Source organism: Benincasa hispida, chromosome 11 (genome assembly GCF_027475165.1).
Source record: "Benincasa hispida cultivar pf3 chromosome 11, pf3_genome.v1.1, whole genome shotgun sequence".
NCBI lineage: Eukaryota > Viridiplantae > Streptophyta > Magnoliopsida > Cucurbitales > Cucurbitaceae > Benincasa > Benincasa hispida.
The window spans coordinates 7538047-7549981 of record NC_143488.1 but is presented as its reverse complement, the minus strand read 5'-3'; the positions used below and the strand labels follow the sequence as shown (position 1 = coordinate 7549981).

General features: G+C 30.4%; 1 protein-coding gene across 3 annotated transcripts; it reads left to right on the top strand.

Moving 5' to 3' along the window:
* Positions 1 to 8164: 8164 nt before the first annotated feature.
* On the top strand, positions 8165 to 10285 carry LOC120092210 (Nucleotide-sugar transporter family protein). 3 transcript variants are annotated; one of them, XM_090306531.1, is made up of 2 exons: positions 8165 to 9429; positions 10167 to 10285. In XM_090306531.1, exon 1 carries the CDS (start codon positions 8288 to 8290, stop codon positions 9362 to 9364), a length of 1077 nt encoding a protein of 358 aa, XP_090162657.1. In that variant the 5' UTR covers positions 8165 to 8287; the 3' UTR covers positions 9365 to 9429; positions 10167 to 10285. The 3 variants fall into 3 exon arrangements, with proteins under 3 accessions (XP_090162657.1, XP_038906376.1, XP_038906377.1); XM_039050448.2 differs by having other exon boundaries at positions 9805 to 10285; XM_039050449.2 differs by lacking the exon at positions 10167 to 10285 and adding an exon at positions 9814 to 10025.
* The last annotated feature ends 1650 nt before the right edge of the window (positions 10286 to 11935 follow it).

The window sequence follows — 11935 nt, the reverse complement described above, 5'->3', positions numbered from 1 at the left end:
AGTGAGGGGGGAAAATTCTCTAAAAGCTAAATGGGGATGGGGACGGAGAATCCTTGTCCCCGTTCCCGCCACGTTAGGCTTTTTTCTTATATTTACTATAATAATTTAATGTTATATTATTTATTTTTATTATATAAATATTATATTAAACTTTTAAAATTTATTGTTTAATGGTTCAAATAAGAAATATGTTTGAATTAGTGTAAGAAAAAAAGGATATGTATGAATTATAATAAATTTAGATTATGTATATGAATAATTTAATAGATAATTGTTTATTTTAACTTGAAAATTTTGAATAATCTCTTTAAATTTTAATTGTGTATGTGGAACTAATCCTATAAAAGTTAACCATTTAACTAGAACTTTTCAATAATAGTATTTTAGGAAAAATTTTCACAGGAAACCTAATCTTTGTGAATTTTTCATGGGAATCTCCACTTCGAAGTCAGATCTCTATGTAGAATTTGATGGGATGGAGAATAAAATGGGGGAATAGGGAAGTCGTCTCTGGTCATGTCTTGTCTTATGGATATCTCTACTCGATATAGAATTAATGTCTTGTCTTATGGATATCTCTACTCGATATAGAATTAATAGCAAAGTGAACCAATTTAGACATGGAGTAAAAGGAAAGATTTTGGTGTAGTTATAAAAGTGATTTTTAGTAGCCCTTGAATAGATCAAAAGTCCTGATGTTTGAATCTTGACCACTACTTATTGATCTTAATTAATGAATTTAGGGCCATTTGCAAGTCTACGGGGTATTAAAACTATAATTCAACACTTTAGTACAGTAAAGTTGGAAAGAAATTTGATTTGAAAAATCTAAATCACATTAAATTACGAAGAATATCTAATCACTTTTAATTTATAATTAATTAATTTTAATTGCCAAGGTTGAACTATAAATTTAGTACTTGGGGGTGTTTGGTAGATCTCTAAACCTAAAAAAATGTTTAATAGGTTCTTGAATTGAAAATAGGTTTTTGTCATATTTCAAACTTAATTCAATGAAGGATTTAATATAAATTTGATAGGCGGGGTCCTTGTGACTAATAAGTTTATGAATTTAAAAAAATGTTAAACACAAAAAGAACCTATTAGACCTTTTAAAAAAATATTGGACGTTACAAGTTTATTAGATATTTTTAAATTTCGAAGACTTATTAAACATAAACTACATGTCTAGAAACTTATTAAACATTTATTTAAACCATATGAATGGTGACGGAAGATATGTGTTACATCCTAATGGGGATGTAATTGAGATATCATTTTTTCTGTCGCAAATAGAGCGAATAAAGAGATTTGCAATATACCATTCTAATTACGTAATATTGACGTCAAATCTTTCTGATTATGAATAACATAGATAGAAATATCAACATATTGATTCACAATTTATACCTAATTTAAGTTTTTCTAAGTTCAACAACATTTGAGGTTGGGAGAATTTGAACATCTAACTTCTTGATCGAGAGTATATGCTTAAATCAATAGAGTCATACTCAAGTTGACATTTTATTCCTTCTAAGCATCATCAAGTTCGATTTAAATGCCTGGTTCAACGAGGTCATTGTGGGATTCAGAGTAATAGTTCAAATTTGAATAGTGAAACTATGTTATTGACACAAAATTTTTAGAAGTTATCGAGGTCTGTGGAACTTGCAGAGTTGGCGCACTATTGGATGTGGAGCTTCTTCCTTTGTAGGTTAAGACCAGATCAATCCAAATGAGATGGCCCATGATACTTTTCAAAATGAGGGCTTAAAATATTTTATAACAAAGTCAAAATCATAAAGTATCAAAATTATTGTATTATAAGATTGTTTCTTACAAAAATAATAATAATAACAAAAACAAAATATATGAACCAAAAATATGTCACCAAGCAACTATGTAATTAGTGATATTTTATTTAAAAAGCATCATCCTCCGAACTTTCTTTGAAGCAAAATCGTCAATCAAGTCTTTATAATCAACTCGTTCCAAAATATCATTCTCAATCACTACTAATTGGTTCTCAATCACTATTAATGCAAATCCATTAAACCTTTGTGTGACATTGTAGAGTGCATATAGGTCTTCAACAACTCTAATTTGAAAAAAGCTTTTTTTTGCAGATGCAACTGTCACAAGAATAGTAAGCTAAATCCTATTTGTGATAATAACATTAGGAAAAATATTATCTTTCAAAATTCTCAAAATATTCAATGACCCCATTTTTCCCGTGGCAAGAACTCTCTTAATAACTTCAACTCCACGAACAATTCATTTCCATCAATAATTTTCCATTATTCTTAAGAGACTCAGAATAAGTACAATGAGACAGCAAACTTGCATCATCTAGTGACCGCAACTTGTGAGAAGTAAACAAAACATCATGTATATCAGGCATATTTGCATCATCGATATCATTTTTAAAACCATTATTCTCAACTAACTAGTGTGATTATCACTAATAGGATTAGACTATGTTTGAGAGTGGTTTGGCATGGACAAAATCATTTTTTCATTTGTCAAAATCAATTTTACGTAAAAGGATGATGTTTGTCAATCTAGTAAAATCGATTGAGAAAAACTTAAATCACTAAAAATTGATTTTTGAAATATCAATGAGCTGGTGATTATGTAGGAGACATGATTAATCGAGAATCACTAACAAAATTTACTCTTATTATATGTAGTTTCTGAAATATCGAAATACTCCTACATTTAAGAAAATTATCAGAAATAATACGTTAAAGTTTTCACTTTTCAAAACTGACATTATTTTTAGAACTGTTAGAATAGTTTTTCTAGACCCATCTCGCCCGAGATCAGCCACTGAGATTTTGTTGTGAGATTTTGTTAAAAAAACAATTTTTTCTAACTTATTTATTGTTTTGGGTCTTCTCGGTACATCTGGCCATTGAGTTTGCTAATCTTTCCAAATGTTATGTAATCTTTCCAAATCTTTCCAAAATAAAAAAAAATCACGTTACCAAATATTACACAAGTTGGAGAAATTTGAAAAAATAATTGGTAAATAATTTAGATAATCGGTAAATCAATTTAGAAATTCGTGTAAATGTAAAATTTGCAAGATTTTATATAAGATTTGGGAAAGATTGCAAGAGGAAATTTGATGATTTGGGAGAGATTGCATATAATTTGCAAAAATTATGTGGATCCCAGTGTTAATCAGGGGAAAAATAACACCAAGATTCTATATATTTGGACTTTCTCAATGAAATCTCGAACATAATTAACACCGAAATTCAATATATTTAAGCTTTCTCGATGGAAACTCGGGTAGGACTAACATTTTAGACATATGTTGAATATTACCCTTTTTTTTGGTGCAAAATTTGATCTTTCCCAAAGTTTAAAAATGACAATGCAATCATCTTGAATCAATTTAGAGAATCTATTTTGATAATTAGAAAATCTTGAAAATTTCAGTAATTGTGAAAATAAAAAATATGCTAAAGATTTGAAAATTTACTTAATAATTTGATATAATATGCAGTAAAGATAATTGAATTTGAAGAAAATTTAAAAGAATACAAGATTTGGTATAATTTTTGGGAAGATTACATAAAAAAAATTAGCCAATCTCGGTGTCTAATATAGGGAGATGTATCGGCCCAAAACATTCAATAAGTTAGAAAAAGTAAAAATTTTTAACTAAATCTTAGTGGTTGATCTCGATGAATTGAGAAAAACTATTTGAATGAGTTTTCAAAAAAAGTGTTAGTTTCGTAATGTGAAAACTTAAAAAGGTTACTTTGGACAAGTTCCCTATATTTAATCATGGAACTCAATCCTAAAATCATTTCTTGTCCTCTCTGATCTCTCTCAATGAGCTCCTCCTCTTTCAGTAGCTTCGATCTGCTCTCTCCACATGATTAGAGTTGGCAACGAGGCCGAGGTGGGGCAGGGGGACTCCCCATTCCCGTCCCCGCGGGAGGTATTTCTCCCCATCCCTATCAAAAAAACGAGTTCTCGCGGAGACCTATCCTCGTTTTATATATGTATATATATATTAAAAGAATAAAAAAGTTAATCGGGGACGGGGCGAGGATACCCTCCCCATCATTGCCCTGTCCCCGATCGTGGACTCGGTTATAATCCCTGGTATGACCCCATCCCTGATCAAACTGAGGATTCCCCACTCCAGGGATTTTTGCCAACCCTACTCGTGATTGCTCCTTTAGTCTTGTAGGTATTCATTTATATAATGTTGTTGGATTAGTCTTGAGTTTTTGTTTTTGTTTTTGTTTTGTTTTGTCTTGTCTTGTCTTGTCTATTTCGTGATTAATTGAAAGGATTTAGTTACTTGTGGAAGAATCAAAGTGGGGTTTGTTTGGGATCTTAAGTTACTGAGCCCCATTTGTGATTGTTGCCTATAACCTGTTTGATGAAATGCCTATGGTTTGTTGTGTGGTTTGTCAATAATTGTAAAGATCAAAGATATCATCTTCCTAAATTTTGTCGTGGGAGTTAACCAAGAGGTAAGAAGAAAATATTTAACCATAGGCATTCATATTTAAGTGTAAAATTGAGATGACATTTGGTGTTTAGAAAAGTAGATGGCAAATGATACATCATATGCATTATTTCCCTTTTGAAAACAAGTTAAGATTATTATTGCATCAATGACACTTCATAATTTTATGAGAACTCATTCTACAATTAACTTTGAGTTCAAGTCGTATGATGATGATGATGAAGATTTTCTCCCTTCAAGTGGTGACAAAAAATGAGTGAAGTGTTACTGAAGACGGAACGAGATGGAAGAGGAGCGAGGGAAAATTGCAAAACTTATATCATGTTAATGTCTTTGTTATATATATAGTTTGTGTTCAATATATAATATACACTTTAAATATTTGTAATTATAAAAACATTTCTGAATTGAATGAGATATATGTTTTATATTTTCTTTGGTTTTTATTATGCATTTCTATTATAACTATTGAGTTAAATAAATTTCCAAATATAAATTACTTTTGTAGTAAATTTGATAATTTTAAAATCATTTTTAGAACCAAATATAATAATTCAAAATCAAAGTATTTAAAATCATCTTTGAAAGTATGGAACTAAACCTAAATTTGATGGTAAAAAAAAATCAATTTTACAAAATCAATTGTATCTAAATCTCTTTTTTAAAAAATCAATACTCCAATTATCACTCTCAAACATGTCCTTAGTATTCTGAATGAGCATATCATTGCAAGGGCTCTCGTAGTTAACCGACACATTTTCATGCATGTGAGCACAAATATCGATATTATCATTCAAATTATCACAATTTCACTTAAAATATTTTCATCATCAACAACAACATTATTACTTTCAATAGGAGCGTATGATTCCTTCACAAAAAAACTCTTTAAGATTGAATTGACTCTTTTGATATTTTTTCTTATAATTTTTTTTACTTATGGAATTATGTTTTCTAATTCAGGACCTAATTATCAACTTCTTAAAAAAAAACCAAGTGAGAGAATATAAAACAAAAGAACAACCTGAAAAATAATTGTCCGAATCAATCAATTAAAATTCAAAAACCTTACCCATCCAATTTCCCCATCAAAAAATTGACTTTCAATTAAAAATCATCACACAAATAAAAATATGATAAATTTCAATATAAAAAAAAATAAAAAGCAAGCCTGTACAAATTTAATTTAAAAAAAAAAACATTTACCTTCAAAACCATGACTTGGAGAAGAAACAATCCTCAAATTTCCACAATCTCTAGAATCTAAATTCAGACTTCAATACAATAAATAGAGTAGACAATAGTAATGGTAGGAAACTCCGGCTTTTAGATTATTTTATCACATATTATTAGTTCGATATAGTATAATTGAAGAAAGATTGAAACTAAAGGATAAATAAGCTTTTCTTGTCCATTAAACCTCATAATTTGGTTCCATTTTGTTAAATGATTTCATTTGCTCCCAAAAGCTACCATCCAACTCCACATTCATATAAGGACCAAGAACACCAGTCTTGGGTCTTAGAAGTTTGTGTCAAACATTTATTATATTTACTCTTTTAGGGCCGTTTGGATTGAGGTTTTCTCAATGTCCAATAATTAAGGATGTCTACATGGAAATAAAATTGTTGGGAATCAAGAATGACTATGTTTGGTTGTGTATGAGAATGTTATCAGAATTTTGTGAAAAAAAATTGTGTTTGTGTTTAATTTATGAAATTAAGCATGAAAATCTTATTATAATGGTAATAGATTAATAATTTATTGAATATAAATTGTGTTTGTGTTTAATCTATGAAATTAAGTATGAAAATCTTATTATAATGATAATAAATTAATATTTTAAAGAATAAATAATATTCAATATATCAATAAAAAAAATAATTAATTATGAATCAAATAATTTTAATTATAAATATTTGAAGATTATAATTATAATTATAAATATTCAATATTTTAATTATAAATATAAATATTTTAATAATTTTATAATTAAAATTAACCAATTAATGCATTTTATGAACATCATACTCATTATAATCCAACACTTAATCTTTTTATTATTAATTAAATTTAACATTAATAATTTTATTTTTAATTAAATTATATAAAAAATTGTTTAAATGGACAATATATTATATAAAAGGTGAACTCAATTATTTTTTTTTCTTTTTCTAAAAATGAAATTTGCAACTAGATTCACAATTATTTTATGTTTTGTGTGTATGATCCATGTGATGTTATAAAATCGTAATAAATGCACATTTTTTCAATGAATAATAAACGCACATAACCGATTGCATTTTAAATTCAATAATTTAATTCATCTACGCAGATTAAAAATCCAAATGTAATTCCTTCAATTGGAAGCTTTTCCATACAAATATTAAATGTTTGGACACTACCTTCGCATGGGATGCCATCTTTATTTTTATTGTTTTTAAACTGATGTCTAGATTTGAATCTCCAATCTTTTAAATTAAAAGTATATGTCTTAATCGATTAAGTTAGATGATGTTAGTTTATTTTAATGAATATGTAAATTTAATATTTTATCTTTCTATGATGTGGAGACCTCCTCAAAGTTCTTAACCTTTTTCAATGTTCTATACAACCATTTCTAATTGGTCTTCTTATGACTTAAGCAATTAAATACATAAATACGTCTAGTGTTTGAAATGACTTTGGGTTTTTGGCCCATAGCAAAAGAAAAAAAGTATTTTTGAGAGAAAAAAAAAGGTAGAAGTTGTCCCACGGTGGAAGATTTAGGCTTGACAAGTAGACATATCTATAAATACTTGCAAAGAAACTTCAGAAGTGTGGTAGTGATAAAAGTGTAGCTTGTTCACCAATTTTATGAGCTATCATTAATTTAAATGGGTGAGCGAGTGGGCACAATTAAGAAATCATTTTTTTATTACCTATCATTTTTTATTAAATCTGAATTAATTCAATCTATAAACGTTTCTTCTTCTTAAGAAAAAAGTTATTTGACCACGAGATCTAACCTCAATAAAAGCAAACAAGGTTGTTAAGTTTCTCGTATGGCAATTTTATTTTTTTTAGAGAATAAAGGAATTTGAACCATGTACCACTTGTGGCGAAGTTACATTGGGATATGAGATTAATTTTTTTTTTTTGAATCAAAATAATAATTTTTCGTAGATTTCAAGTTATGGAAATGATGATTTTGTTTTAATTTTACAAAATTTGTCCTCTCAACTTTAATTACCACGTAAATCAATGAAGTACACCTATTTAACTTTAAAATATTCTTTAAAAAAATATATCATAAGAAAATATCCATCCAAATAGTAGTTTTAATCTTTAAAATTTAATAAATGATTTATTAAGGATCAGAAAAGAAAAATAAAGAAATAAATGATTTGTTAAGCAAAGCTACAAAGCGTGAGACCGAAGTCTCCAAAATTGATACGATACCAAAACTAAATAAATATCCAATAATATACCGACAGTCTAAATTTCTAATTTGCACATTTATAATATATATAAATATATAAGTAAAAGAAAAAAAGAAAGAAAGAAAGAAAAAACCTTTTATCCTAATCCAACGGCTGATATCCATTTTTGTCCCAAATCTAAAGATACACCGTCCGATCACATAGCCCTCCAAAAACCTTCACGTTCTCCTTCGTTATCAATCGTCTTTCTTCCTCAACCTCTCTTCGTCCTTCAGATCCGATCTCCCACTCGTCTCTTTCTCTCTCTAAAACCTGCAACTCTCTAGAGAGAGAAAGTCTCAGCTTGGTCTCTCTCTTCTGCATTTTGGCCATGGTGGAGGCTCAGACATGGACCACTCGCCGTATGAGCAACCCTCGCCTGGACTCCTCCACCGCCGCCGCGGACCAGGCCGTCGACATTCCAATGACGCCACCGAGCGATGTTCGTAACAGCGCCGCCGGTTTCCCGATCGGATCCTACCTATCGCCGAATATATTGACGATGGTAATTATACTCTCGTGGTACTTATCCAACATTGGCGTTCTTCTTCTCAACAAATACCTTCTAAGCTTCTATGGCTACCGGTACCCGATCTTCCTCACAATGCTTCACATGCTTGCTTGTGCGGCTTATAGTTATGTTGCGATTAATTTTCTTGAGATTGTTCCGTTGCAGCACATTCTTTCTCGTAAACAGTTTTTTAAAATCTTTGCTCTTAGCGCCATTTTCTGTTTCTCCGTTGTGTGTGGGAATACATCTCTTCGGTACCTTCCGGTTTCGTTTAACCAAGCCATTGGTGCTACCACGCCGTTTTTCACTGCGATTTTTGCTTTTTTGATTACTTGTAAGAAGGAGTCTGCTGAGGTTTATCTTGCGCTTTTGCCTGTGGTTTTTGGGATTGTTTTGGCCAGTAATAGTGAGCCATTGTTTCATTTCTTTGGGTTTTTGGTTTGTGTTGGCTCTACCGCTGGGCGAGCATTGAAATCTGTGGTTCAGGGGATTTTGTTAACCTCGGAGGCTGAGAAACTTCACTCAATGAATTTGTTGTTGTACATGGCTCCAATGGCTGCTATGATTTTGCTTCCTTTTAGTCTTTATATTGAAGGGAATGTAGCTGCCATTACTGTCGAGAAAGCTCGAGGGAATTCATTTATTGTGTTCTTGTTGCTTGGCAATGCTACGGTGGCTTATTTGGTGAATTTGACCAATTTCTTGGTGACCAAGCACACCAGTGCCCTCACATTGCAGGTTCTTGGGAATGCAAAGGCTGCTGTGGCGGCTGTTGTTTCTGTTTTGATCTTCAGGAACCCTGTTACAGTGATGGGTATGGCAGGATTTGCTGTGACTATCATGGGTGTGGTGCTTTACAGTGAGGCCAAGAAGAGGTCCAAAGTGACAACCCACTGAAGATAAAAATATGAACTGGATTAACTTTATATGCATGGATTGATCTCAGCTCTATGGAAATAAGGGTGCGTCCATTTTTATTTGATTTATTGCTTTTTGGCCAAATCTTTCAAAGTAGAGAATGGAATGTATAGGATTCAGGGAGAATAGGGAAGTTTATTGATCTCTTCTTTTCTTCTTTGAATTCTTCTCAATTGGAGTGGCCACTGGGAGTGAATTCCCTCTCCTTTTTGCCCTCTTGTAGCTTGTATACTTCTGCTGCATGTTGGGAAACACGAAAATGATTCAAACATATAATGTTCAATTTGATCAATTTGATTCTATGGGGAGGGAAATAATTTCTTCTCCCTACCTCCATTTTGTTGAAAATTTCTCTCTTTTAGAGTACGTTACTTTCAGTTGAACAATTTTTTACTGATGTATGTAAATTGTAATGGAAGATGAAATAGGAGGATAAATTAAAGCCCAGCTCTTGGAGTAGTTACAAAGGATTATACAGAGTTGAACTTCCATAGTTCTGAAGATCTCATGCGAGCCAGATGGCCTACCAATATAATATACTGTTCTTGGGTTCTCCCGTGAGACTAGTTGAGATGCGCGTAAGATGGGCCCGGACACTTACACATATCAAATATATATAAAATCTACTGTTCTATGTCAATATGTCGGCTTATTCTTTTGCCTCATACTTGAATGACTTTGTTGTTTTGTTGCCACTCTTTCAGATGCCCATCTGTGTTCTGGTTGTCTACTTTATCACATGCTGTGATTTTTCACCTTTTGATTTCTTTCCTTGTTTCAGGGGGTGCAAATCCTTAAAAGTGTATTCTTTTTCAACGAAATTTTGGTGTTTTATAGCTAATAGAACTCCTAAGCTATTATTTCCTCCAATGAAAAGCATTTGTTCTTTAGCCATTTCAACTGGCATAGTGATTAGTGGTGATCACGAGCACATTTTACTATTGTACATTTACTGTGTTGACCCCTGTGGCTGTTGATCAATTTTGGTTCCTAACACATAGGGTATGGAATCTCTGTAAGTATCACTTCTGACCTTTGAGTTTTTGTTCCTTTATTGTATCAAAATGGTTTGTTTCATTTGCAATCTTATTATTTATATTTCAGTTCTTTCATCTATACCTTTCATTAGGTAAACCGGTATTCTTTAGACCGTGTAGATTATCAACCTAAATATAGTTCAACTGAGTTAAGCATACTTTTGACCTAGAAATTAGTGATTAGAATCTTTGAACTCCACATGTTAGTTGATTTGGCATAATCTTTGGACTGAATGCTGTAGAGAAACTTTTGTGAATAATTGTAATAATGTATTGGACTGAATTCTTGTGCTTGGTTGCTTGAGTTATGAGATCTCTTTCAGGAATCAAGAAGTTCATTATCAAAGGCTTGAACTGAACTCTGTAGATCATTTTCAAAAAGATTGGAAGGTTAAATTTCCTTCTCATATATTGTGTTGTATTGTTTAGGTGAAAATGATTCAAGACCTAACCCACATTCAACTATTACAAACGAAATACACTGTGAACTAACCTTGTTGCTTTGAGGTTAGATTAGTTATTCGCTTCTCCGATAAAGAATCATCTTTTTTTTCCCTCCTATTTAATTTCAGCCATTACAGGGTGGGAATGGAATGATAATTAATGCTTTATCTGATGAGCTACGTTTAGATCGATTATTTTGTTTTTATTGTTCAACTTTTGATTTTTTTTTTTTACTGAGAAAGACAGAATTGTTTTATTGGTTAAAAATACTTTTGGTTTATAAATTTTCATGCAAATAACAATTCTCTAAAATTTAGTTGGTAACAATTTGGTTTGTATTTTTAAATTTGGGTTAAAATGTTATTAATTTAAGTTTAAATACTAAATTATCACTTTTTAAATAGTTTAGGGATCAAAAATATTTTTTAACCTAAAAAAATCATATATGTTTTTGCTCACTTGTTGAAGAATGCTTATTGGAGTCTCGACTTTCAAAATTTTAATTCATGTTCATATATATTAACATCATTGAATTGTTAACAAGTAGATTGAATTGCAATGACAAATATGAAATTCAATCATCTTATTTTTATTTATTGAACCAATCTAGAATTAAAATAAATAAAATTTATGGATCAAAATTATAATTTTGAATTTTTATTGAGTAGACGAGATTGCAATGACAAATATGAAATTCTACAGAAACAAATAGAATTGACTATAATAAAATAGACGATCAACAGACATTTACCAAATTTGAAACGGAATAAGAATATGGAATTAAAAGAATAAATTTATGGATCAAAACAATATATATATATATTTTAAAAAAAGGTTAAATTTGATTTGGATGGGCAGTGGATTGTCTACGTCAATAAAGAAAACTTGGCATGTGGATGTGGGTTTATTTCTTTCTTTTTAAAACAATAATGAGCAAATTGAGACTTTGATAAAGAGTGAGCAATGCTTTATATCCACGTATATTTGTGTGTATCAGAACAGTACGTCTGTTTATAAAAGATATCAAAATATCAAAATTACTTTAAATTCAATTTTTTAATATTGGAGT